General features: G+C 54.3%; 2 protein-coding genes across 5 annotated transcripts in view; one reads left to right on the forward strand and one right to left on the reverse strand.

Moving 5' to 3' along the window:
• Positions 1–1,558: 1,558 nt before the first annotated feature.
• LOC123604215 (glycine-rich cell wall structural protein 1.0-like) lies at positions 1,559–2,680 on the reverse strand. Its single transcript, XM_045490026.1, has one exon. The coding sequence runs from the start codon at positions 2,678–2,680 to the stop codon at positions 1,559–1,561; it is 1,122 nt and encodes a 373-aa protein (XP_045345982.1).
• The window catches only part of SHISA6 (shisa family member 6), a 282,449-nt gene continuing 257,166 nt past the window's right edge, over positions 2,657–27,939 (forward strand). Inside the window, exons 1-2 of one of the 4 annotated variants that reach the window (XM_045487396.1) lie at positions 2,657–3,319; positions 26,341–26,501. In XM_045487396.1, coding sequence (XP_045343352.1) covers positions 2,679–3,319; positions 26,341–26,501 — 802 coding nt within the window. In that variant the 5' untranslated portion in view covers positions 2,657–2,678. The remainder of the gene's footprint in view (positions 3,320–26,340; positions 26,502–27,939) is intronic. The other 3 variants (XM_045487398.1, XM_045487395.1, XM_045487397.1) reach the window with 3 other exon arrangements.

The following is a 27,939-nucleotide window of genomic DNA, read 5'->3' on the forward strand; positions in this document are numbered from 1 at the left end:
TGCGGGTGGGACTATCTGAGGAACCAAACCCATTTCCCTCACTAGTACCACCAATCAAATCTTATTAAAGTTCTACATGAGGAAGATACGCGTCTAACCCATCGCTAGGTTGCTTCCAGATGTGGGGTAGGCAATTCTGGAATAAAGAAGGGGCGGGGAGGTGGCGGCGAAAGCTCACGGAAGAGGAAAGGAAGGAAGCGACTTAAAAATTGCACATAGGGGCGCCTGGGTGGCGCAGTCGGTGAAGCGTCCGACTTCAGCCAGGTCACGATCTCGCGGTCCGTGAGTTCGAGCCCCGCGTCAGGCTCTGGGCTGATGGCTCAGAGCCTGGAGCCTGTTTCCGATTCTGTGTCTCCCTCTCTCTCTGCCCCTCCCCCGTTCATGCTCTGTCTCTCTCTGTCCCAAAAGTAAATAAACGTTGAAAAAAAATTAAAAAAAAAAATTGCACATAGTCTAAAAGTCAAGAATATGTTCTTAGGATTTCCAAATGTATATCTTTTCTTGTCTGCTCTCTGGAGCTTGAAGCCCTTGTCTTCACCATGGGCATCGACTACCAATAATCGACTTCAGCCCTTGGTCAACTTTTACCTGCATCAGGAGAACAGCTTCCAGATTGCTTTTCTGTGCCGTGGTCCTTACTCCGGTCGACTTAAGAGATCCAGCGATTGGGTCAATCTGACAGTGTCCTCCCCTGGAGCGGAACCCACCAATAGCTCTGGAGGGTTCTGCAGTGGAGGGAATGGGGCGGGGGGAACGGCGTGGGGGCAAGTGCACAAGAAGAGGGAGGGAGGGGCATCCCAGAATCCGCCCCTGGTGCCTTGGAATCTGGGCTCCAGCTCTCCCATTCATCCATTCTGGAGTTCCAAGGAGCGGTTCTCTGCCTTTCTGGCACGGGGGATCCTCAGTTCGGATCACGCAGGAGCCGGACCTAACAGCCTTCCCACAATCTCTATGGCCCACGCTCTTGACAACGGCCCCTGCCTTCAACCTAAGCCACCCCGGCACTTGTACAAAAGGTCAGGACACACAGGCAGAATTCTGGCAGTGGCCGCTGCTTTTTGTTCTCATTTCCCCCATCTCCTCCATGGACACACGCCAAAGATGATGATTATGACTCCCTCTTGAGGTGGCCTCAAGGCTTCGACTTGGACCCGGGACGACTCCTTCCACAGATTCCATGGGCAATCACACAGGAACACTTCTCTCTCCGTACGCCCCCCCCCCCCCTTCACCTACAGCAGATGCATTTCAAAGCTGAGTCTTAAGAGGCTCAGGCAGCTTTTTCCAACTCTGCCTCAACGCTCGGGAAAAAGTCCTTCAAAGAGGCAATAAAAAGTGCCACCCAGCGCCGGGGGCGGCTTGCGCCTGTATTAGGGTTGCGGTTGGGGTCCTGGGAGGCGGGGGGGGGGGGGGGGGGGGAGAGTGACTCAGGGCGAGAGACCGCAGGCCCCGCTCACAGGCAGCCCTACCACCTGAGACAAGCCACTTGACCCCTGGCCTCAGTTTAGGGACCTGTAGCAATGGGTTTGGCCTCCTCCCGCCGCTGCGAGCGTCGCCACTAGGGAGAGGCAAAGGCTTGCAGATCCCCGAGTCCCCGAGCGGGACTCGGGGAAGGTGGGACCCGCGCCCAGGGCCGCGCGGGGCAAAGGCGGCGGAGGTCTGGCCCAGCCGCGGGGCCGGCTCCGGAAGGGACGCTCCCGCCCCGCTCCCGGCCCCCTCTCCGTCTCCAGGCTCGCCGTTTCCAATAACGGGAGTCCTGGGCTTCGGTGACGCGGAGCTTCAAGTGCCGCCGAGAGTGGGGAGCGGCGAAGAGGAGCCCCCCCTCCCCCAGGCGTGTAAACGTGGGCGGCGGTGAGCGGCCGCCTTCCCCTCCCCTCCCCTCCCCTCCCCTCGCGGCGCTCCCGCGTGTGCGGGTGTGTGAGTGCGTGTGTCTCCCTCGCTCCCTCCCGCACGCGCTCCGGCCGCTGCGCTCCCTCCCGCCGCCGCCGCCGCCGCCGCCGCCTCTGCAGTCGCAGCCGGGCATGGTGAGTGAGTGAGGGCCGGCCGCCGCGCGCCCCCCGCCGCAGCCCGCTCCGTCCCGGGGAGCCAGCCCGCGGCGGGAGCGCGCTGCGGGGCCGGCGGCCCGTGCGCCCTCGGTGGCCGGCGCGCAGGGCCGCCGGGCCCCCCGTCTCGCCGCGCGGGCTCCGCGCCCCTCCGGCCCCGAGCCCGGCTCGTCGAGGGCGGCGCGCTCCCTCCCCGCCCGCCGCGCGCCCTCCGCCCCCCGCCCCGCCCCGTGACCGGCTCCCCGTCTTGTCCCGCAGGACCCGCCCGGACGGGACCACGCCGCCGCCGCCGCCGCCGCCGCCGCCCGGAGCCGCGCTTCAGGTCCCGCCTGAGCCGCGCCGCCGCCGCCGCCGCCGCCGCCGCCGCCGGCGGGGGATGGGGCTGCCCGGGAGGCGCGCCGAGCCCGCAGGGGGAGCGCGGAGCCGGCGCGCAGCGTGAGCGCCCGAGCAGCCAGCGCCGGGCCGGTCCGTGCGCACCGCGCGCCGCCGCCGCCGCCGCCGCCGCCGCCGCCCGCGCCCCGATGGCGCCATCGCCCCGGCGCCGCTGAACGCCCGCGCCGCCGCCCTCGGAGCCCGGCGGCCGGGGAGCGGCCTGCCGCGGAAGCCCGCCCGCGCGCCCTCCCGCCCGGCCCCGCCATGGCGCTGCGGCGCCTCCTGCTGCTGCTGCTGCTGCTGCTCTCGCTGGAGTCCCTGCACCTGCTGCCCGGCGCCCGCGCCGCCCGCGGCCGCGCCGCCAACCGGACCCTGAGCGCCGGCGCCGCTGCCGTCGGGGGCCGGCGGCCCGGGGGCGCCCTGGCCCGGGGCGGCCGGGAGCTGAACGGCACCGCCCGGGCGCCCGGCGGCCCCGAGGCGGGGAGCCGGCGGGGGCAGCCCGCGGCGGCGGTGGCGGCGGCCAGCGCGGCCGTCACCTACGAGACGTGCTGGGGCTACTACGACGTGAGCGGCCAGTACGACAAGGAGTTCGAGTGCAACAACAGCGAGAGCGGGTACCTGTACTGCTGCGGCACCTGCTACTATCGCTTTTGCTGCAAGAAGCGCCACGAGAAGCTGGACCAGCGCCAGTGCACCAACTACCAGAGCCCGGTGTGGGTGCAGACGCCCAGCACCAAGGTGGTGTCGCCGGGGCCCGAGAACAAGTACGACCCGGAGAAGGACAGGACCAACTTCACCGTGTACATCACCTGCGGGGTCATCGCCTTCGTCATCGTGGCCGGCGTCTTCGCCAAGGTGTCCTACGACAAGGCCCACCGCCCTCCGCGGGAGATGAACATCCACAGGTGAGAGGTCCCGCTCCCCGCTCCGCGAGCCTCCCGCCGCCTCGCCTCGCCTCGCCTCGCCCCTCCCTCCTGTCGCGCGTCCCCCCCGGCCCGGCCCTTCTTCATTCACCCTCGGCCGCGGCGGCGGCGGCGGCGGCGGCGGCGTCACCACAGCTCTCTGGCTCTCCGAAACCCAGCTTCTCCCTTGCTCCCCTGACATGCGATAAATCACAGCCCTCTTTCCTTTTTTCACCATTTCTGCAGAACCCAGAACGCATGCTATGGTGGCAGGGGCAGAGTAAGGAGCCGTGGAACTCGTGGAGTTGGAGTATAAGAATTTTACCTATTGTAGAATTCTGGATGGCCGGGCAGGACTGGGGGAGGGGGGCGGCGGTGGCGGTCCAGGGTTCAGTTTTCCAGGCAAGAAGTGGGCACTTTGGCATAGGTTTCTCTTGCATTCGGTTATTCTGAGTGGAACCAGCACAGCGTCTTTCAGTCTAGGGTTCTGAACAATGCCGGCAGCTGACAGGAGAGAGTACCAAGCGATTTAGTATAAATCGCATGTTCTCTGGGTGTGAGAGCTGGGGGTGATCTGGAAAGGAGGTTTTCCCCCCCGGGTGAGAAGGGGTAAAGATCTATCTATCCGTTCCAAGTGGACCAAGGGCAGATGGTGTCTCTTCATTACATCCTGCCCAAATGGGATGCTCGTTTTCTTGCGGAGATTGGAGGACTTGTTCTTTCAAACCCTGTAGGCAGAACTCTCCGAGTGAACATTCTTGCTGTGCTAAACCTGGTGGGCAGCGTTTCCAGCTTATGTTAGGGGGGCGGTGGGGGAAGCCTCCTACCAAAACTTACGCCAAGAGCACAGAATATGGTAGTGCCTGGTCCTACCCTGACTGCCTCCCACCCCCACCACCCTAGCCCCAAGCGAGTCATTAGAGAGGTCGGAGCCCAAAGAACGGGGAAACCAGACTGTCTTCACCACTCGGGGACTGATGCACCCAGGGGAGGCAGAGTTAGCTCTGTTTCTAGTCCCCTGGTGGTGGTGATGAATGAATGACCAGACTTGGTTCAGCAGAGTCTTTCGGGGAAACAAACCGTGCCCCAGGACCTGCCTCCGGTTTTGGCACATGGTGCGGGCACCGGCTGGTAACTGGGACCCCCCTCCCGCTGACCCGTCCTCTTTCTGAGTTTGCCTAGCCGGTCTCCACCCTGAGCCATATACCTGAAGCTCATCTCTACACTCTGCTGGTTATCCTTCTGGCCTGGAAACCTCCTTCCCTTGCTGCTGTGGACGTAAATCATTGGTACCTTGATGAAGAGAAAGAAAGGAGGATAGAAATTTCTGGGCATGATTTTTTTTTTTTTTCTTCCTTTAAAGCTGTTGAGAAAAGATGATGTTCCCTGGCAGGTTTTATGGAGTCAGACGCATGAAGTTTGGGTACTGACACAGTGACATTCTTGGGTGTCAGGACTGGGTGCTTCCAAAACCATTCGTAATCTTCACTCGTCACCCGAAGGTGCCACTGACCCCCCCATTGCACCCCATCTTCTCTTCCAGGTAGTGAGTCTGTGCCTGGCTGGTCCTGGGGGCTGATGGAGGGATTGAGACAATGATGTGTAGTCAGTCGGTGTCCCCTTTGTATTCTCGCTCTTGGCTCCTCTTGGAAAGCAGAGAAGGAATTGCCTGTGAAGCAGGTGGTCCTGGTCCAAATTGTCTCCCTCTCTGTGCCTTCAGGCCTCTTCACCTTTCTCCTGGGATCCTGGCCTCTCACGCCGCCTTCCCACTATGGCTGTGGCCTCCTGCTGGCTGGTGCCCACAGACCTTTCTTTGGGTTTCTTTCTTCTCTGAGCCTTTGTTGTGTGCTCTCTTAGACGGAGCCTTCCCCTGCCCTGACCTTGATGACCTGAATTGAGTCATCATGACCTGGGAGGATGCTGACGGCCTTTGGATGCTGGCGCTGGCCTGTGTTCTCCAGGCCTGTGACCCTGGAGATGTCCCTGTCCCTCTCGGTGATTTTTCCCCTCCTCATCCCACCGACCCCCTTCCCCAACCCCAAACTAGGGTGCTGATCTGTGTGTGGGTGGATGGCCCTGTGACTGGTGATGCCATTAGAGCAGTTTGTCTCTGGGGTCGGGGAAGGCAGGTGACCAGGGTAAGGGAGCTGAATTCAGCCTCAGACCATTATGTAAATAGGGGACGTTTCTGCCTCAAATTCACCTCCTGATTTTATTCAGTTCACAGCACCTCTTCCAGCAGCTGCAATGTTGCCTGCTCAAGGCTTTGGAAACCACCATACTGATGCTTGTTAAGTAGGGGATGATGCCTGTCTCTGTGTTTGGGGGAAGGGGACGGACGGAGCATGAGCTATTCATCGAGGACATTCCATGAGTGACCTTGGGCAGCGGGGGGAAACTCCGTGTCTGGCCCTGGGTGACTCAGGCACAACAGCATCCCATCTCCGCCCCCCGCCTCTCCCCCCCCCCCCACACCAGGCGTGTCAGGGTGAGTGTGCACATTGAAGGTTGCTCCTCCCCGACTCCTGGGTGTGTTCCCATGAGTTGCTTCACTTTGCTCACACTTTAAGAGGTCGCCGCTTGCCATCCTGGGGAGTTTTTCACGCAGCTGGTCTTGTTGGGAACCAGGGTAGGGTAAAGGGAAGAGATCAATATCCCCACCATAAGTGAGTTTTCCTCCCAGGGCAGAGTGGGGAGGAGGAAGGAGGCTCACTCGTCAGAGGTCAGCGGAGGAAGCGGGACGTGCGTCTGGTTCCATGTGCCTTGAAATAGTTCAGCAGAGACGTTTCCGTTTCTGAAAAAGGCAAAGAATTTATTCCAGGGCATGATCCTCTCTCTGGTAGGTGGCTAGCTGGGCCGGCAGGGGCTGGGGCCCAGGGAGGAGAACCGCCTCCTTGAAAGGGGTGTTGGTGGCAGGGTCAGAAGGGGTGAGAGGGAGGAGAGAAGGGAGGCTGCAGCCCTGAGATCAGCCATCTGCCTCCTCCTGGTGGCCCCGGGCTGGCCAGCCCTCCGCCTGCCCAGGGTACACATTCCTCAGAACAGGGCTTGCTTTCACTGCTCCTGCCCCCGAGGGGAAAAGCAGATTTAGTCTTTTCCAGAAGTGATTAGACCTGGCCATCCTGTTTCTGTAGAAGTCAGCGTCTGTAGGGGAAACTCTCAGCTCTCCGGTGATTCTGATAGATGAGCAAAGTCACACTCAGCTGGACCCCGGGGAGGAGAAAGTGACGGCCAGAGGGATCAAAGGCAGAGCTGTGCTTTGGATCTGGGGAGCCACCGGATGCTGGGTGCCCACCTTTCCCAGCCGGAAGCCTGTTTCCCACCCGGATCTCTACCTCACCTTCCCCTGTTCACCTTCCCTGGGCTGAGGCTCGAGCTGGTAAAACCTGAGGCACCGATTTGAATGCTTCTTGAGAGGTCTCTGCATCGCTTCCTGGTTCCTGGGCTCTTTGCTCAGTGAGGGCTGCTCGCCCGAGGCAGGGCTTTGACCCAGCAGCCGGCCCTGTCTGAGCATCTCACATGCAAACCTGTTTCTTCCTCCTCCCCCAGAGTTGATTCATTAGCGTCCTCGACATGAGAATCTCCAAGGGAAGAACCATAGCTTTAATGGCTACTTAGCAGATGAGGTCTGAAGCCATTTGGGTGACCTAGTTCAAGGTGGTGGACCCAGACCTGCCGTGGGTCCCCCCGCTGTACGGGGGTGGCGGGGGTGGAGGAGTTTGGGGTTGGGGGGGGCTTGTGCTCAGGGTTGCGGGCCAAAGAACCTGAGCAGATGTTACCAGGAGAAAGGAAAAGCGACAGGAGGTGACCCTACAGCCTTCGGGAGGGTCCTGTGTCTTTGGACTCCTCTGGTTGTTTCTAGAAGAAGCCAGGGAACCCTTTGTTCCCCCTTTTCTCCCTCTAGAAATTAATTACAAATTAATTACAAACCCAAAGAGGTCTGTTCTGTGCGCACAGACCCGGTAACTGTAATAGCAGGACCCCTTTGCTGGCTGATTTCGTGAGGTTCTCTTCGTAGGTTCCCGGGCCATGAATTGTCAGAGCACCCCCCCAAACACCCCCATTTTTGGAAGCACTGTGAGCTCATTCTAACGAGTCGATCTAAACAGAGAGTCAACTTTTTTATTTTATTATGTTTTACTTCAAACAGAGCAGTTGCAAGGACAGGAAAAAGAAAATCTTGCCTTGGATGGAAGGCCCCCCTTTAATGTTTTCTGTTTAAGCGGGGGAAAGCAGTGAAATTGGGGAAGGGTTCAGGAAGGCTCATGGAAGAGGGGTTAGGGAAGGTAATGGGGTGAGAAATGGACACAACGTGTATTCCTTCGTTCCACGGACAAGTCCCACTCACCTGCTGGGGGCCAGCTCTGTTTATAACCACAGAACGTATAAGCCTCTAAGGTGTGTGTGACCTTGGACGCATGAGGCCAGCAGAACTCATTCTTAAAAAAAAAAATTTTTTTTTACTGTTTCTTTATTTTAATTTTTTTCTTTCAATGTTTATTTACCATTGAGAGACAGAGACAGAGCATGAGCAGGGGAGGGGCAGAGAGAGAGAGGGAGACACAGAACCCGAAGCAGGCTCCAGGCTCTGAGCTGTCAGCACGGGGCCTGTCGAGGGGCCCGAACCCATGAACTCTTGAGATCATGACCTGAGCAGAAGTCAGACGCTCAACCGGCTGAGCCACCCAGATGCCCCAGTTCATTCTTGATTTTAACATGTCTGCCACGCAACGACTTTTCAAAATCCCGGCACTTTGAGGGTTCCGCCTGGCATGTTGCTGGCTGTCTTTTGCCCTCTCCGGCGCCCCCCGCCCCAGCCCAGGAGGCGTGCACATCCGTCCCCCTTCCCCACCCACAGCCGCACCCCAGGCTCTGAGCACATTCCTTGGGAAGAGCCTACCCACAGTGCTAGGCTGCCAAGACACAGGTAGAGGAAAAAGTCCGTTTCACTGTTTTCAGCCTATTTTAATGAGAGATCAGATTGACTGTGCAGTTGATTCAGATCCATTGTGCAGGAAGCAGTGGTTCAGACAGCTGAAAAAGTGTGCTGATGGAAAGAGGTTAATTCACCAGCCCCAGGCAGACATGCCCACGAAGGATACGGAATAGAAGGGAACCACACCAAAGGAAGCTTCATCCTTCCTCCCCCTGCACTGCCTGATGTCTCCAGGGCCTGGCAGGATTGATTGCCTTTAGATCTTAACTTTCTGGCTCCTCTTCCGTAGTGACTTAGAATCCCCACCACACGCTGAGAGAGCAGCCAGCCACTGGCTACTGAGTCCCGCATAATCCGCTTTTTAAATTGTGAATTCAGGTGTGGTTTGTCTTGCGGTCTTGATTGTATCCCTTGACGACATCCATCCTGTGGCGATGGGTGGGGGGTGGTTCTGGAGGGTCTACGTTGAATTCATTAAAAAAAAATTTTTTTTTTAAGTTTATTTATTTTTGAGAGGGAAACAGTGCGAGCGGGTGAGGGGCAGAGAGAGGGAGACAGAATTCGAAGCAGGTACCACAATGTCAGTGCAGAGCCTGGTGTGGGGCTCGAACTCATGAACTGTGAGATCATGACCTCGGCCAAAGTCGGATGCTCAACCTACTGAGCCACCCAGGCGCCCCTAAGTTCGTTCTTTGAAGTATCTTCTTCTGCGGTGATTCCCCCCACCCCCTTTCTCTATGTTGGGAAACGCCAGCCCATTGTTTTTCCGAGTCACATTTCTGACCTCGCGTTTCTAGTAGGTACTGCAGACCGGGAGGAGGGATTGGTTTATCTGCAGACCCTCAGAGGGTCTCGGTCCCTTGGCCTTGAACAGGCTTATTTCATACACGTTCAGGATAGATTGCGCCTGTCCGTTCTTGTTCTTTTTTATCTCTACAAGTAAAACCATGGGCGCCTGGGTGGCTCAGTCGGTTGAGTGTCCGACTTCCACTCAGGTCATGATCTCGCGGTTCGTGAGTTCGAGCCCCGCGTCGGGCTCTGTGCTGACACCTCAGAGCCTGGAGCCCGCTTCGGATTCTGTCTCCCTCTCTCTCTACCCCTCCCCGGCTCGCGCTTTGTCTCTCTCTCCCTCAAATATAAATAAGCAGTAAAGAAATTTAAAAAAGAAAGAAGTGAAACCAAAACATTCTGAAAAGGCGTGGTAATATAGTTGACCCTTGAATGACTCTGGTTTGAACTGTGTAGGTCCATTTATACGTGGATTTTTAAAAATTAATTAATTTTTTAGTTTTATTCTGCACTTTTTTTGTTTTGTTTTTATTTTTGTTTTTAATTTTTTTTTAATGTTTATTTATTTTTGAGCCAGAGAGAGACAGAGCATGAATGGGGGAGGGGCAGAGAGAGAGGGAGACACAGAATCGGAAGCAGGCTCCAGGCTCTGAGCCATCAGCCCAGAGCCCGACGCGGGGCTCGAACTCACAAACCGTAAGATCATGACCTGAGCCGAAGTCAGACCTGTAACCAACTGGAGCCACCCAGGCACCCCTATTTTATTATTATTTTTTTAATTGACATCCAAATTAGCATATGGCGCAACAATGATTTCAGGAGTAGATTCCTTAGTGCCCCTTACCCATTTAGCCCATCCCCCCTCCCACAACCCCTCCAGTAACCCTCAGTTTGTTCTCCATATTTATGAGTCTCTTATGCTTTGTCCCCCTCCCTGTTTTTATATTATTTTTGCTTCCCTTATGTTCATCTGTTTTGTCTCTTAAAGTCCTCATATGAGTGAAGTCATATGATATTTGTTTTTCTCTAATTTCGCTTAGCATAATACCCTCCAGTTCCATCCATGTAGTTGCAAATGGCAAGATTTCATTCTTTTTGACTGCCGAGTAATACTCCACTGTATAGGTATACCCCACCTTCTTTATCCATTCATCCATCGATGGACATGTGGGCTCGTTCCATACTTTGGCTATCGTTGATAGTGCTGCACATTGGGGTGCATGTGTCCCTTCGAAACATGCTTGGATTTTCTTAACAAGTTATTATTTTTTAATTTTATTTTTGAGAGAGAGAGAGAGAGAGAGAGAGAGGGCTAGTGTAGGGGAGAGGGACAGAGGAAGAGAAGGAGAAAGAAAATCCCAAGCAGGCTCCAGGCTCAGCGCGGTGCCCGACCGGGGGCTCGATCCCACAACCCTGGGATCATGACCTGAGCCGAAATCAAGAGTCACACGCTCAGCGGGCTGAGCCGTCCAGGTGTCCCTGTCCCTGGGTTGTCAGCTGCACGAGTCATTGCCCCTAGCCCCTGCCTGGTTTGCTCAGGGGTCAACCTTCTTTCCATTATTTCGTCGTCCGTTACAGAATCGTTGAATTTTTTTGCAGGCCAAGTCAGCAGCCTAACGTCCTGATTTTATAAGTGAGGCAGCTGACACACAGCGAGGTCAGATCACAGTGGCCCGGGGTGGGGGGAACAGCTGGGGGTGGTGAGCTTGACCTGGAAGCCGAGGGCCACTCTCTTGCCTGGTTGCCTCTCAGCCTTGCCTTGCGCAGTGAACGTCTATTATTGTCTTAACGCTATGCACCTGTTTCAGAAACCCTGTTATTGTCTTACGCTACGCACCTGTTTCTGAGTCAACACCGGATAACTTCCCGGTACTTAGGGATGTGAGCGACGGCCTTCTCCCTTCTCTTGCTTCCCTGACTTTCTTTGGTCCCTCCTCATTCAATTTTACGGTCCCCTAAAATGATTTCCGTCGTACTTCCACGGTCGCCTTGTAGTTTTCCCCACGTCCCTTTGTAAAGGGCAATAACCTGACCTAAGCACAATCCTTGGATAAGATCTAAGGAATGCAGACCATCGAAGAAGGGAGATGCCCCGCAGCCCAGAAGGTTGTGAGCCGGGGGGCAGTGGACCATCAGGTAAAACCGGAGGCCGATGTCTGTGATTCAGAAGGTGCGGTCTGAGTGCTTTCTCTCTCTCTCAGAGATGGGTGGGGATGTGGCCTTCTAGCCAGGTCAACGAGTTTTGGTTTTGCCAGAGACCGGGAGACCTCCAGGCAACCCCCCCTGGGGCCCAGGTGCGTGTGATTTCAGGTTTGTCCCCCAGGATGGCCCCCTGCATACAAGACAGCTCTGTGGGCCTCAGAAACGCATTCACTGGCGTGGGCCTTGCCCCTTCTCAGCTCTGGGCCACCATCCCACAGGGGCGAGGTGGATACAAGGTGAGGGGGCTGAAGGGGCTTCAGGGACGTGGCTAACGAGGCTGGAAATTTGGGTCTGACCATTACATGAAATTCACCTCCTCGGCTTGCAGTTTGGAGCCTTTGCCTGATTCTGTGTACCTCTCCTAAACGTGTCCCCCTTCTAAGCAGTCACCTTGGGAGGCCACACGCCGACTCTCCCCCGGACAGTGTTCTCCTAGTGTTTTCAGAGCCCATGGCACGTCATCTTGACTCTCTGTAACGGGGCACATTTTTATCCTCTTGGGCTAAGATCTGATTCTTGTAAGAGGCACTAAGTCACGGGGCGGAGGCCGACGAGCGGAATCGGCGATCGACTGGTTATTGGCGGAAGTAAAGAGTGCCTCCAGTAATGAGGCCCGCTGTCTTAGGATCCACATCAGCTGTCTCCAGAGGCCGAGCCCAGGAGAGGCGCTCGGATGTTGAGTGGTGGGGCCCGCAGGTCAGAGCCCGGCTCTCCGTGGCGGCCACTTCTCAGGGGCCGCACCTCCCCGGCCGTAGGACATTCAGCTCTGCGTTTTATCGGTGTGTCGGGGCAGAGACCTCGCGGGAGCTGGAAAAAGAAAGGAGTTGAATATGCAGGAAATAGTTCAAATGACTGCCCAGAAAGGGAGGGGAAAAAAAGAAAAAGAGAAAAAAAGAATGTCCCACATTTCTTCAAGAGATAGTAGTCAGATAGCTCAATTTAGATTCCTCATTTGATTCTGAGGGTACAGGGACCCAGTTTCCTCGGAATGCATGCGGCCCGGCTTGGGGTCAGAGCCGGGCTTCTCAGTGCTGTCCCTTTCCTGCACGTGGATGTCACCACCTGTGCAGTTTGGCATTCGCGTGAGGTCCCCGCCGGGGCCGGACAGCCGTCGAGGAGGTAGAAATGTTTGCAAGCACAGGAACGTGGGGCTTCCCGTGAGAATTGCCTGTAGGTTCCTGACATGCGTTTACTGGGCCCCCAGGTCCCCCAAGAGTATAGTCACTGTGCGAGATTGGTCACAGAAGCGGAGCGAGGGTGGGGCAGGTGACAAGGGGCCACAGGGGCAGTTTGTGGCCAATTCTTGTGTTTTTTGGTGGGGGGGGGGGCGCCGTGGTGGTGGTTCAGCGGGTGGGCTGATGTTTCCCTTTTCCATCAGGAGTTAGCAGGACGGTGAGGTGGCCCTCCTGCTGTGTGGGCTGGGGCAAAGCCTCTGGGCACTCTTGGACCCTGGGAGGAGCCAGCCCTGCTCTGTGGCTGGGGAGCCAGCTTCCTCGGCTCAAAGGTCAGGATGGTGGGGAGGTTTGTTGCCCAGAAGCCTACACGAGCCCGTCACCTGTGCACCTGCAGAGAGCTGGTGTCGAGGAGGGCCGGAGGCCTCGGTTAGCTGAGGGCTCAAGGTCATGTGGATGAAGTGGGGGGGGGGGCGTGGTGGTAGGGAGACTCTTGGGAGAGTGCTCAGTCCCCAGGGCTTGCTCTGTGTCTGGAACCCTGCTGTGCACTGGACCTGAGCTGCCTCCGTGCGTCTGGGGATAGGTGCCCATTGAACAGACGTGGAAATCAACTCAAAGAGGCTTAGTAACTTGTCCAAGGTCGCACGGCTAGAGCTGTGCCAGTCTCCATCTCCTTTGGGGGCCAGCTGGCTCTCATCTTCCCAGATGTAAACGGGTCACCCAGATCAGGGTACTGCAGACCCGGGCTGGTGGCCTCGCTTGCATTGCCTGCAGGGCACAAGGCCACCAGGGTGCGGTGCAAAGGCTTGTTTTCAAGAATGGGTTATATTGGTCGAGGATAGCGAAGGCGATGCAAAGAAAATGTAAAAAATCAAAGAACAAAAAACCCAAAGCCACACACCCCGATTCCAACGGAGAACCAACAGCAAAACACAAAACACAAAACAAAACAAAAAAACAACAACAGACCTTTCCAGTATTGGCAGAACCCGGGGGCAATGCTGCACGAGTCCCAGCTCTGGAATAATAGGGGCACTAGGGAGAAGAAATGATTTGGGGGCAAGACGATGGACCTCGGGCCATTCCCAGTTTTAATTACTGAGACATACGGCTCAGAAACAGCTCCATTTATCACTGCCCCCCCACCCCCACCTCCCTGCCCCATTTATAACCAGAGCACCGTGCACACAAGACAGAGTTTCAGCCAGCTCACTGCTGCTTCCCGCTCCGGTCCTGTCCTTCCCCCGTTTCCGTTTTCCTAGCCGTGCTTCCTAATTCCTCATTCTTTCCAGGTGTTTCTCTGTTTCTTGTGACCTCAGGTCCTCTGTCCTGAAAGGCTCGCTCAGAGGAAGGCATCCTGGGGAACCCTCAGCGCCCCGGGCTTTCCTCCCAAACTTCTGTTGACCTGGTCATGGCCATGGTGGTGGGGCTGGCCTGCAGCTCTGGAACAGGGTCTCTGACCGGGGCACTTACCTGCTTGAGGTGGGTGTGGGAACCATTTCTCTAGAAAATGAACATGGATGCCACCACCTGTGCAGTTTGGCATTCGCATGAGGTCCCCCCTCCCAGGGAGGGGGATTCCTGAGCCCTGTTTCCAGTAACCACCCCCCCCAGCCCCCACCCACTTCTGGTCACAGGAACAGGAGAAGCCTTGATCACCCTGGCCCAGAGCCACTGTCCCCACCTCGAGACCGTGGAGGCCGAGTTCCAACCAGGCTCTGGGTGGCTACAAGGTTGGCCCTGCTCCCCGGCGTTTGGGAGAGGAGTGTGTGCTCTCTGCCGGCTTCCCAAACACTCATTATTCCTTGCTTTTTTGGCATTTGGTCTCGTGTACTGTTCCCATTAGCTCAGGCATTAAAGTCTCATTACTTAGGACATCTGTCCTCTGGACATATTCGCGGCCCCCTTAGCCAAATGTCCTCTTCTGGGAAGTATGCTTTCCACTCTGTCCCCTTTTCCAGCTTCCTTCGGTCTGGCTGCCCCGGGGAGGAGGGATTTGAACCCGAGAGGGCCCCCCCCCCACCGCAGGAGGAGGGGCGGCTGTTGATGCTGAGTGGCATCAGAGAGCGTGTTTCAGAGCCCATCAGCTCCTGCCATTTGGAGGTCTTGGGAATGCAGACCCTTGCTGTCATCCCTAGGGCAGGAATGGACGCAGAACGCCATAATAGCAAAGGAGCTACTTCCAGGAGAACTTTCCTAGACCAGCCTTGGATCCCATCAGGCAGGAACTCTGTCCTCAGTCACCCTGATGTCTGGGCCTCCTGTAAACCCACCTCTCGGGCTCTGGGAGGCAGGTGGGTGAATCAGGATTCCAGCCACCCTGTGGGACTGGCAGCTGACACTCTGTGACTTTCTACTGTGTCCCGAGGAGTTCACTCCCTCCCATCTTTGCCGGGGGAGATGATCCCCCAGAGGCTTGGGGGAGGGGGGTGGGGTGGGGGTGGGGCTCTTGATGCTGTGGGAAATCACAGCGCCTTTCTGTTCTCCGATCATTAGCAGCCAGCTTTTGTTGCCCACCTCCTCTCCCAGCCTCAAGCGTTCATGAAGAGAGTCGGGTCTGTCGCTTCTGTCTCTCTCCCTCTTTCAAGTCTGATCATTAAAATGTGTCTTCTCCTTCCCGCGGGTGTCTGTGTCCACTCTTGCTCGTTTCTTCCTTCTTTCCTTCTTTTGACCTCTCTTCACTTCTGTTGAGATGGTGGGGGGGGGGGGGAAGAGGTTCCTTTGCTTCCTTTGCTCTCTCCCTCTCGTTCTCCTTCTTGAATTTATCCCGCTATAACTTCGTTAAACTGCATCGACTCAGACTCTGCTGATTCAGAAATTATCCAAATCGGACCTGGGCGAAGTTGTTCTTTCCTCTGTCTGACAAAAACCTGCGACAGACTGATTAATGGTGAAGATTGTGCAGGGCCCATACACCACGCGGAAGGACAGATTTTTCCAGCAGGCTCTTTCGTAGACCATTGGCATGCTAATTACAAATCTTTCTCACCTAGTCAATGATGTAGCTGTCTGAAGATCGGTTTCTGTTTCCTGTTTCCCAGCCTAGTTTGTAATCCTGCAATGGCCCCGGGAAGCAGTAAAAATGCATTTCCTTTAGAGCGTTTTTTTTTTTTTTTTTTTTTTTTTTTGTAATTTCCATGTCTGTTTCCTCGATTGGGATTAGCCTGCTGGAATCTGTGATGCTTGACCTCAGGCAGCTTCAAAGTCCCTTCTTAAGTCCCTCTGGGAATGCCTGCTGATTTCCCCTTCTCGTTTCTTTTCTCCTGTCTTTCCCGGAGTTTTTAACATCTGGAAACTCTCTCTTTTTCAGCTTTGGGAGTGGAGAGTCCTGCCACGACCCAAAAGGTTCACCTCATTTCCTCCTGCCACAGGGTGAGCAGCTGGGCACCGGGGTTTATTAGGAACCTGGAGGTGGACTTTGGACAAGTGGCTTTGTCACTTCCAAGAGACCGTGAGCTCTGTCTCTGCTGCTTTTGTGCCTTCTCAATTGCCCATTTCTGCCCAAGGAGCCTGCTCGTACATCACTGTCTCCAGCACCACAGTTTGGATTGAGGAGACAACGTTGCAGTCTAATGCAGGATGTGATGGGATGTGCCTAGACTGTACCCAGCCCCTTATAGGAAAGGAAAGGACTTTGACCTTTCTCTGCATGTGTGGTGCTCCAGGGGCACCTGCATAGCCCCCATTCTTTCACTTTTGGGGCCATCTTCCATCTTTCTGTGCCTTGAAGCATTTCCTGGGAGCTAAAAGGCAGGCTAATCCCAACCAGGGTTTCTTTCCGTGCCCATGACCTTGGGTATGAGTCTCTCAGCCAGTCCCCACTTCAGTCTGTTAGCCTGGCTGTGGGATGGGGCCTGTTAGGTGGTGCAGGTGAGTTCTTCCCTGGCACATTCTGATCTCAGCATACCTGCGAAAGTTCCGGAAAGCAGAGAGTACATCTGTCCTGTGAGTTGCAGACAGCCCTGGGGAAAATGTACTCTCCCTTCGGAGGAGAACGCTACCTGCAAATGTCTTCCTGTGACTGCTTGGTTTTAGCATCCTAAACTCATAGAATCTCTTGGGTGAGAGGGACTTAAGAGGGTTTTAGTGCCTCTCCTTCTGGGGGCCAGGTCCCCCTCCTCTTCTGCAAGTGCGTCGATCGCTGGGCTCCCTCTGTGCCTGGAGGAGTCCATGGGTTCAGAGGACACAATTCTTGGTAATTCTGATGGGGAGCTAACAGTGGCTTTCTGGCACGAGACGTACCTAGTGGACAAGCCGTTGGAAATGTACCCCTTCTGTAAGACGGCAAGACTTCCCTTTGAAGATGGCGGTCAAGGCCCGCTTCAGTTTTCCTGCTTCTGGGATAAACATCCCTAGCTACAAATCTGTTCCTCACAGGACACGGGTTCGAGTCTTTGTGCCTGTATGAATGTTGCTCACATCGAAATGGGGTTGTAATCTGGGGCACCTGGGTGGCTCGGTGAGTTAAGCCTCCAACTTTTGATTTTGGCTCAGGTCATGATCTCACAATTTCATCAGTTCGAGCCCTGTGTCGGGCTCTGAGCTGACAGTGCAGAACCTGCTTGTGATTCTCTCTCTCTCTCTCTCTCTCTCTCTCTCTCTCTCTGCCTCCCTGACTTGCACTGTCTCTGTCTCTCTCAAAATAAATAATTACACTTAAAACCCGAGAGAAATGGGGTTGTAATTCTATAACCAAACCGAATGTGACATTTCCAACAGCAACATACAAGTCGTTCAAACTCCATTCAATCCGAAGATTCCTTTTGGGAAATTGGTTGGTCTCCAGTGCTAGGCTGGACTCCCCTGCCGTGATGTCAGGATGACGCATGGGTTTGCCTATTTTGTTCCCACCTGTATTTTGTGGCTCGAGTAGTGCCTGGCACAAGGCAGGCCCTCAGCTAATGTGGTTGAAAGAATGAATGACTTAATTAATTAAAATGGAGAGCATGGTGGGTGGTCTTTCTGTGTGCCCCACTCTTCTGATGTTTGCTTTGATGTGAAGAAACTTGAGCTTGGAAATGACAGTGATGTTTATGATTTACAATTTATTTATTTTGAATGAGAGAGAGAGAGAGAGAGAATGAATCTCAAGAAGGCTCCATGCTCAGTGTGGAGACCTACATGGGGCTCAATCCCAGCACTCTGGGATCATGACCTGAGCTGAAATCAAGAGTCAGGTGCTCAACCAACTAAGCCACCCATTAACCCTATACACACACACACACGCGCGCGCACACACACACACACACACATATATATACGTGTGTGTGTGTGTGCGTGTGTGTATATGTATATGTGTATACATATATATGTATATATATGTGTATATATATATATATTTATATTAGAGAGAGAGAGAGCGCGCACGCGCAGAAGGGGGGCAGAGAGAGAGAGGGAGAGGGAGAGAATCCCAAGCAGGCTTCATGCTGTCAGCACAGAGCCCGACGTGGGGCTTGAACCCACAAACCGAGAGATTATGACCTAAGCTGAAATCAAGACTCAGACGCTTTTAACCGACTGAGCCATCCGGGTGCTCCCCTATAATTTTTTTTTTTTTAAAGAAGAAAGGAAGGAAGGAAAAGGAAGAAAAAGGAAGGTAGGAAGAATGAAGAAAAAACCCAGCTGAATCACTTTGCAGAAAATGTTGCCCTGGTGAGTTTGATACGTTTGCCCTTTCATGCCCGCTGGAATCCTGATTTGTTTTGTTCGTGAGGGGAGTCTCTTGGCTTTTCGGTGGCGGTGCTTTATCTCGAAGCTTCCCGGCTCGCTAGCAGAAGCACGGTTTGTGATGGCCTTGCGGAGACGAACGAACAGACACTCTCTTTGCACTTGGCTCTCAGAATCCAAGTTCAGGGTGCAGTGAAAGCTGCTGTGTGTGACCAGACGCATTCCTGTCCTCGGTCAGGCCGGAGTGGAAAATAGGGGATGTGGGTGGTCCCTTCCAGGATGACCCGTGGCCGTCACATGCCATGTGGTTCACTCTCCACGGGAGGAGTTTTGCCCATCTGGCATCAGGGATTCAGTCCTCCGGGATGCCCCTCTCCCACCACTTTTTTGTCGTGGTCCTATAGGCCGAGCCTGTGCAGGCACTGGGAGGTTGTATTTGGATTTATTTATGAATCAAATATTTATAGAGTGCTTACTGGTTGCCAGGTTCCGTTCTAAGTGCTCTACAAATATTAACTCATTTAATCTCCATGATAACTCTTAAGAGGTAGACATTATTTTTGGCCTTATTATTGTAGCCTTATCTTTTGAACGAGGAGGCAGGACCACAGGCCACGAAGTAGCTACGGGAGATCACTGGTGCGCCCGGTGGCCAGCAGCCCCACAGCCCGGCTCCAGAATCCCGCGTTTAGCCACTAGGCTATCCTACCTGCGTTTTTCTTCCCCCTCCAGACTTAGATCTGTGCCTACAGCAAGTCAAGCAAACCACACCGAGATAACAAAAGAGAACAGCAGGTGGCGGGCATATTTATTCACTCCTCTCCCCCCCACCCCCGGCCGCCCGCGTGGCTCTGGTAACCAATCTCGGTAGCATTTTTTGTCTTCCCCGTCCGAAATGGTGGCTGTGCTGGCCACATCTAGGTCTTTGGATCATTCCGGGACGATCCAGATATTTCTGAAGAGCCTAGGCTGGGGGTTGCTGCTACCCAGTCTTCCCAGGCCTGGGTGAATTTTCACAGGACTCAGGAGGCAAGGAGTGAAGTGTGTGGAGGTGAGGCTCTCAGGGGTGAACTGGGGCCCCATAGGATGCGCCTCTAGGCCCTGCCCAGCTCGGGCTGACCCCAGGCCACAGCCCCAGGACAGGGGCCCATCTGGATAGAGGACCTTCCCCCGTTTGCCTGGAAAACACAGAGCCTGCGGGCTGAGCCTTCCCTGCCCGGGTCCTGCACTGTTTATTGGCCAGGATGCATTCTGATTGTGATGGTGCCCCGGGCAGCTCAGACCTGCCGAACAGCGCAGTGCAGGTGCACGAACATTGTTACCACAACAAAGGAGATCTCCACACCCATTTGGAGCCTCTCTGCGAGGGGAGAGCGGTCTTGTACACACACAAAGCCAGCAGCTGTGTTTTTCAAGTGGACTGTGAGAGAACCAGGACTAAGAACTAAATTAAGCCGTTCTCCTTGGTCCGTGTTTATTAAAAAATATAGTCACTCCGATTGTCCCGAGTGCATATTTTCAGAGAATAAAGACACCCCGTCTGCCCAGTGAATAGGCTCGGGCATGAGGTGAGAGAGGACACGGGCTGTACCCAGGCCGTCACGGTCAAGTATGAACCTCCCTTCTCCGGGACTCAAGTAGCCGGAATACTTTAACTGGAGTAGGATGTCTGCATTCTACTTGTAGGAGAAATACGAAAGTAACTGTCAGAGATTTACTTAAAGAGAAAAAACAAAACAAAACAAAACCCAAACCCAACCTTTCCTGGTTTGCCCCATAGTTTTGACGTGAATAGCTTCGTTTCCCAGAATCGTCTTTATTTTGCTTCGTTTCTTCTCCGAAGAGACCTAAAGATTAGACTGGTGGCCCCTCTCAAGGAAGAAACTTGCATTCTTAAAATAAGTCATTTCGAAAATCCTTCAAGATCAGCAGTGTTCTCATTAGTCCTCAGGAATAACATTAACCAGAATAGCTTATTCAGGGAACAGTTGATGTGTTTGGCCTTTTATCATACCTATCCGACAACAGAAATGTCTCCCTGTTCTTCCCAGAAAGAGGAAAGGCATGTGTAGGGGTCTAAACGAACCAGCTTGCTTCGCCCTTGACGCAGAAAAACTTATTGGGCTCTAGGAGAACTTACCTTCTCCCCTTTTGTGTGGCTCAGAAATCCAGAGATCTGGCGGAGGACAGAGGCTGGTTTCCATCGGCTCTCAGTGAGCAGTGATGTTCGTGGGGTTCGTATGGAAAGTATTAATGGAGATCAAACAGACTTCCCAGGTGAACTAAGGGTCCCTAGGTTCCCCCCACTTAATTTGGGGGGAACCTCAGTTTTAGTACCTGTTCAAATGAGGGGAGATTGTGAGAAGTTCCATAGTTTTATCTTTTTTTTTTTTTTTTGGTACTCTTTTCCTACATTCCTTTTCAAACTTAGAAACTCCACAAAGCCCAGGGACTGCCTGCTTTCAGAAGCCAAGGGTCTCATGGAGCAGGACTCTGGCTTCATGCAGAGCAAGGGTCTAAGGGTCTAAGGGTCTATGTCGATGTTGTGCTTAGATTTTGTTGCCCAAAACGGTTGCCTGCTGAAAACATTGTAAAAAGCGTTCGAAGCTTGCTGGTGTCGAGGACCCACAGAGGTCGACAGAACTGGGTAGCTGAGCGCAGCCGGGTTCTGTTTGGGCAGATTTCCCCACCAAAGATGGGTCATTGTCTAAAACCCTGTGTTCAGAGACCGTGGGAGAGAGATAGTAGGTAGAAAAATAAATGTGACTGAGTGGATGGAGGGACAGATGGTTGGACGGGCGGATGAACGAATGGATGAATAGATAATTTGGTGGTGGCACACCTCTGCTGCTTTGCCTGCCTGTCTTGGAAATCTGGATTTACCCCTTATTGGTTGTGTGTCCTTGGGCAATAGAGCTGACCTTGCAAAACCTTAGTGTTCTCATCATACTGATTGTGGCTACCGAGAGCATCTACCAAATAACGTCATTTTGAGGATTATAGGATATGATGCATGGAAGAGTTCAGCATTGATATCTGGCACGTAGTAATTGTTCAGTAAATGAGAGCGGTCAGTTTCCTAAGTCTTCGATTTCCCGTGTAATTTCCTAAGCAGGCAAGACCATGAAGGAAAGTCATGAAGGAGGTCTTACCTTTCTTTCTTTTTTTTAAATCTTTTAAAAAATGTTTATTTTTGAAGGAGAGAGAGAGAATGGGGGAGGGGCAGAGAGAGAGGGAGACACAGAATCCGAAGCAGGCTCCAGGCTCCGAGCCGTCAGCACAGAGCCCGACGCGGGGCTCGAACTCACGGACCGCGAGATCGTGACCTGAACCGAAGTCGGACGCTCAACCGACTGAGCCCCCCCCAGGCGCCCCTACCTTTCTCTGATTAAGAGGAATCACTTGCCAATTTCAGAAGGATTTCATGTCTTCAAAGCAGGTGGCAGCATATCAAAAAGTGTTGGTTGGGCTGGGTCCCTTGTGTCCAGATCACTCCGCACTTAGGGACGTTCAGACACTCTTTCATTTCCTTGGGGGTCGTTGACAACATGAACCAAGGTTTTCATAGGTAACTGGTCTTGACCTGAATCCCTCATCGACCGACCGACTGAATCCCTCATCTCTCCAAGCCCAAATGTTCACTGGCGTTTGCTCAGTTGGCGGACCCGGCTGGGGAGGCCAGAAGGACTCGTGCAAGTTGACTGTGCCCATGCACAGGGACGGGAGGTGTATGCGGGCAGCAGTCCCGGGAGCGAAAGGACACCCAGACACGAGTCACGGGCCCTGGATTTAAGTTTCTGCTCCGTCACATGCTAGTCCTCGAATCACTCGGAGCCTCGGTGTCTTGTCAGAAACTGGGGTGGCAGGGCACCCACAAGGGTCGAATGCCCAGGATGACTACTCTTCCTGCTCAGATTTGCTGCCCAATTAATCCCCCGCCCACCCCTGCTCGACACGCATCCGCAGAAGCCAGGGAATCCATGAGCCAAAGGGAGGGGTGGACCAAGGCAACTGGGGCAAAAAGATGTGCTTTTGATAGTGTGGCAGAAGTGGGGGAGGGGAGGTTGAGAGGAACAGGGCTGTTAGCAAGCTTCTTCGAGTTATTTAAAAATGATGATGATGTTGGTGATGACGATTTTAATGAAGTAAACTCTACGCCCGACCTGGGGCTCGAACTCACGACTCTGAGATCAGGAATTGCAGGTTCCAACAATGGAGCCAGCCGGGCGCCCCAAGATTCTTCGGGTCTTTAAATGAGATGCTAGCCGAGGACCAGGGAGGGCCAGTGGGGTTGGCTGTTAGCTGGAAAGCCCCCTCTGCCCTCACTTGCCCAGGTCTCTGTTCTGCTGTCTGCTCTCACCACCCCTCCCCACTCTGAGTGCGCCCTCTGACCCCCCTCCCCCCACCACCTTCTGAGCCCTGTGCTTTCTCTGAATTTCTCTTTGTTGCTCACTGCCCCTTTGGTCCCTCGACCTTTGTCCTTGCCCGTTCTGTCCCTTCCCTGCGTCCCTTTCTCCTGCGTCCTGTCTCCCGTTCCCCCTGTGCCTCTCCCTGCCTCTCCTCTCCGTGGGCCCACTCGCCGTCCGCCTGTCCCCCTCTGTCCTCTCCTCCCTTCCGCCCCTCTCTCAGGCCTGGAGCTGGTGCCCACTCTTTCACAGACCCCGCCTCCCTGTTCCTCAGTGACCGATTTTCTTTCCCGCGGTTGGAAAATAGCTCAGGCCCTAACCCATTTCCTGGGGCGCATCCAGATTAATTAGGTGAGCCTGGCATCGCACATTTCAGAATTAGAATAATATTTATCAAGCGCCCTGGGGAGAAGGGGATGGAAGAGGGAGAGGAACAGAGGAACAGGAGCGAGGAGGGAGGTCAGGAGCTGAGGGGCGGAGGGAGGGGGGTGTGAGTGGGGCAGGGGAGCTGCCAGAGGGGGACTGCTCCTAAGGACACCTCCTGGGAATTAGGGCACCTGTTCCCCTTGCCAGAGGGCACTGGGGAGGGATGGGGACTTGGAGAAGGGTGTCCGGCGGTCAGGGAAGCCACAGAGTGGGGGACCAGGAGCGTGGCCCTGGCCACCACGCCCTTCGTTGGGACCGTGCAGGGCGGAAGCCTGCCCCCAGAGAGCCCGCCTCTTCAGAGACACCTCCTCTGGCACGTCCCTCTCTTTGGCCGTGCTGCCCAGCTCCGCCCAGCCCACCGGGCATCTGGAAAGGATACCGGACAAGACGTCACCCTCAGGAGGAGACGGCCTGGCTGTGCCCCAGTTAACACTCATTCTCCAGCCGCAAGTCAGACCCAAGCACACTGGTCTCCACCAAGCCCGGTGGTCTTCACAGAGGTGTCTTCCCTCCCCGCTCCGTCCTCAGAGGCTGCGTCTCGAAGGGCTTCTCGGGAGACGGGCACCGAGAGACTCCCCGTCCTGCGAGAGGGGCGCTCCGTTCGCAGCTCTCGTCTCTTTGCCGACGAGCCCCGGAGTGAATCAGCTGCCGTTAACGCTGTCAGTGTGGACCAGAGTGATAGGAGCCGAATGCCCTGCAGAGGCAGAAAGAAACCCGGCCGAGCTTTAGTTCTTCCCCTGTGTATGTCACATGGCTGGGAAGTGCGCCAAGGCCTAAGGGCACAGCGATGACCCCAACGGACGGGCCCACTCCTCGGGGACATTCCTTTCACTGAGCCCAGCCCGGTGTCTGACCCCTGGTACGGGCTGTTCAGTAGACATCGGGGGAGCTGGATGGCACTGGGCCCTTAATCCAAGACTCCCTTCCTTCTAGTGTTGCCTAGAGGTAGGGCAGGATGTCTCAGTCTCACCACTGTTGACATCTTGGGCCAGAGAGTTCTTTGTCGTGGTGGGGCTGTCCTGTATAGCACAGAATTTCAGCAGCACCCTTGGCCTCTGCTCACTAGAGGCCAGTAACACTTGCCTCCCCGGTCGTGATTGCCACAAACATCTCGGGACGTTGCCAGATGCCCCCTCCGCCAACCCCCCACCAGGGGACAAAATCACCGTGGAGAAACACGGATGTAGGCTCAGTCTTTGGCCTCCCGAGAGCAGCGGACTTAACCACAAGTCTCCATTCTCCTTCCCAGGCACCAGAGAATTGGGAGTCTTTGTAAACACTCGAGAGGCAAGAAACCGAAAAATAATATACTTTTGTTGGGGGGAGGGAGGGATAGCAGCTTTATGGAAATGTAACTCACCTACCTTAAAATTCATCCTTAAATTTTTTAACAAATGTTTTTCTTATTTATTTATTTATTTATTTAGAGTGCAAGCGGGGGAGGGGCAGAGAGAGAGAGGGAGACACAGAATCCAAAGCAGGCTCCAGGCTCTGAGCAGTCAGCACAGAGCCCGACACGGGGCTCGAACCCACGAACCCTGAGACCATGACCTGAGCCGAAGTTGGATGCTCAACTGACTGAGCCACCCAAGCGCCCCTAGCCCAGGGTTTTCCTTACCATGGAAACGTGGTAGGAAAGTGTCTTTGATAACCAGAGCAGTGAAGGAATCGAGAGGACCTGCGTGGACGTGTGGTTATAAACATACCGAAAATATAACATTTTGGAATGAGAAGGGGTCTAATTAGAAGGGCCATGTTCCTTTAAACCCTTTTGGTTTGCAAATGGGGGAGAAAAGATTACATGTTGGTTTTAGAGGTCAGCAGATCTGCTGGAAGTTTTAAGAGCTCATCTGGGATTAGAACGCAAATCTCTTGACCTTTTAGGGCGGTGCTTTTGCTGCTTCTGCCACACCCTGAATCTCAGGTCCCTGACCCAGACCCCGGGTCGGCCTGAACTTCCTTCACCAGGTGAATGAGCCTCTGTGTCCTCCCTCTGCTTGGTCCACCCAAGCGAACGAGGGCAGTGACACGTGTCTGCTCCTCCCTTTACAGCCTGAGAGAAGAGAACGCCAGCCAGGGGCAAGCGTTTGGAACATCTGAAATTGCTATATAAACGCCAGTAAATGATAAGATTGCCAGGTTGATGCTCTTTTCCTCGGAAGGTTCAGCATGTCAGGCGGCATAATGGAAGACAGCAGTTCATGCTGGGACACAGTTTTAGACTGACGTGGTTGTCACTTTGCAAGGGATCGGAGTGCCGGGCTCTGGAGGCCCAGTGTGAATGAAGCCTTGGGGAGGACTGGGGTGGGCCGGGGGGAGGCCTGGAGGCCCCAGGGACACCCCGGGTGGATGGAAAAGCCTTTGCCTGGCTTGTACGAAGCAGGGATGCACTCAGAACTGGGGACGTGGCCCTAAAACGGCATTCTCTACGTGGTGGTCTCTTGAAACGTATCCACACTCACCTTTGCGTCCGCAGACGATCCATCCCTGCCTGTCTCTCTTTTCCGTCAGCAGTGGTCACGGCCACATGCCCCACAGCACACCCACAGAGCCAGTCCTGTTTGAAACCAGGTGGGGGAGCGATTTCCCCTAAATTGTGAGCCGTTAGGCGACAGGGACTGTGTCCTATTTACCTGCGTCTCGGCAGCAACTGACACGCGCTGGGTCCTCCATGAACGTGCATTCGGTCGTCCGAGGGATGTTTTGAGTGGATAAAAGCTGCTGTCTCGGGGTAGCGGGGTCTCCTGCGGAAGGGGAGTTGTGTATCCCCATTTCTTCCTCTCTGTGTTTGTGTATTTTCCTGTGTGTGTGTGTGTAATCGTTGCCTCCTCTGGGCTCCCGTTGTGATCCTGGTCTGCATGGCTCGTGTGGTCTGATACTTACCCTGTTACCTACACGGCCCGTCTTTACAGTTAAGTCACCCCTTTCTCAGATGGCGGGAGCTATGTGCTGGGTCACCAGTATAAAGTCCGTGCTAGCCGGTGTGTCTGTTTCAGCGGGGCGATTGTGCCCCTGTTACGCATAGCCTGCTCCTGCAGACGAGGCCACTGATGCCAGCCCTTTCCTGCGGTGGCATCGTGCTGACTGGGGGTACAGATATCTGCCCGGCATAAGGGGGTGTTTGAGGAGCTGGTAGTCTGAAAGGGCTCATGGGAAATAAAGACAGAAACCATAATCACTGCCTTTCAGTGCTGATACCGCCCAGGCATGGTGACCTCTACCTGGGTTAGGGTTAAGGTTACGGTTAGGGTTAGGGGTCCCCCCGGGACCAGCAGCAGACACAGCTCGGACTACTGAGGACCGGATACTGTGTTTTTGTCTCCTCCCATAACTCTGTGCATCAAAGGGCCCGTGAAAGCAAGCCAGTTCCCTCTGTGGTTGTGTATACCTGCTTCTTGAATCTCACTGTGTGATCTCCTCCTTGTTTAGGGCTCTGGCCGACATCTTAAGACAACAGGGACCAATCCCCATAGCACACTGTGAAAGAGAAACTATCTCAGCTATCAATACCTCTCCCAAAGAGAACACACCGGTCAGATCGTCCTCCAAAAACCACTACACCCCCGTGCGTACGGCCAAGCAGACTCCAGGTAAGCGAGCGCTGATCGCCTTGTGTCTTTGCTGGGGGCTGGTGAGAGGTTTCGGTGATGTGTTGTCCCGGTGGGGCAGGTGGCAGTACGTGTGCCGTGGGAGACTCTACTGGGCAGGCGGGCTTGCGGATGAGTCCTGGGACTGTCTCCTGGGGAGGGACTGATGCGTCAGGACTGGAGGAGAGCAGTGATCCAGGGCATCCGTGATTGCGTGAGCGGCCGGCATCTTCTCTTGCCTGAAAGGCAGCTTGTGGTGGGCATGGTAGAGTGTGGTCACCCACTTGTCCACGTGGCGAGAAAGTTTACCTTGTCCAGGATGCCAGGTATGTGACGAGAAATTGCTACGGTCATTTGTAGAGATTTCAACTACTGGAGTCTCAGAGGGTAGGGATTATGTCTGTATTACGGGGTGACTTTTCCCTGTGCCTGGTAGATTCCCCGGATATGTGACAGTTGCCGTATCATGGCGGTCATTGCTGTAACCCCATGAAGGAAACTAAGTGGGGTGTATTTTCCTTGTCGTATGGATCAACGAAGGAAGCTCAATGGAATTTAGTGACGTGCGCACCGTCAGTAAGATGTTACTACTAATAAAATACCGCCGATATAGTCATATAACTCACATTTATTCAAGGGCCTTGTTCTGAGCCAACTGATGGGCTGAACATTTTACGTGTATTTTCTTATTCTTCACAGCAGTCTGAAAAGTACTTCTATTGTCCCCATTTTGTCTGAAGAACAGAAAGGTTCAGTAATTTTCCCAAGGACACATGGGGAGAAAGAAAGCCGGGCTCCAAACCAAGGCATATAGGTAACAAGTGTCAGGACTAGAAAACCCAGAAATCCTAACGAACCCAGCTGGGCTCATGAGTCCGAAGTATCTGGTAGGATAGTCTCTTTATAAGTGCAGCTGGGCAAGTCATTTCTCATCGTGATCATGACCGGACAGCCTCGCGCTGACCCCGGTCTGCAGCACAGCTTCCACGTTGACACTTGGATCAGAAATCTGGATGTCTCTCCCCCTATGGCTTTCCAGAGGATGGGATGTTGGGTCTGAACTTCACCTGCAATAAAGATATACAGGCGCTAGGGGGCAGTAGGTATGTTGCAAATTCAAAATGTGCTGCCAGGGTCAGTTTATTTTCCCTTAATTCTTGAACTTCGCTACATTTGTTAAATCAGAAATCACATCCTTGCCTTTAAGGTAAGAGAGTTCGGTCTTTTGAGAATCTGATGAAAGTTAAGGACGTTCTCCTTCAGAACTACTCATTATGTATATATGTACGCACACACACCTATGTATTCATCCAGCATTTTGAATACGATTTGGACCCTTGCAAAGTTAGAAATCCCTGATTTAAAAGTAAAGATGAGAACCCTACTTCTGCAAAAAGTCTAAGATGGCATTTTTAGCCTTGATACCCATCATAGATGCTTA

Source organism: Leopardus geoffroyi, chromosome E1, assembly GCF_018350155.1.
Source record: "Leopardus geoffroyi isolate Oge1 chromosome E1, O.geoffroyi_Oge1_pat1.0, whole genome shotgun sequence".
Lineage (NCBI taxonomy): Eukaryota > Metazoa > Chordata > Mammalia > Carnivora > Felidae > Leopardus > Leopardus geoffroyi.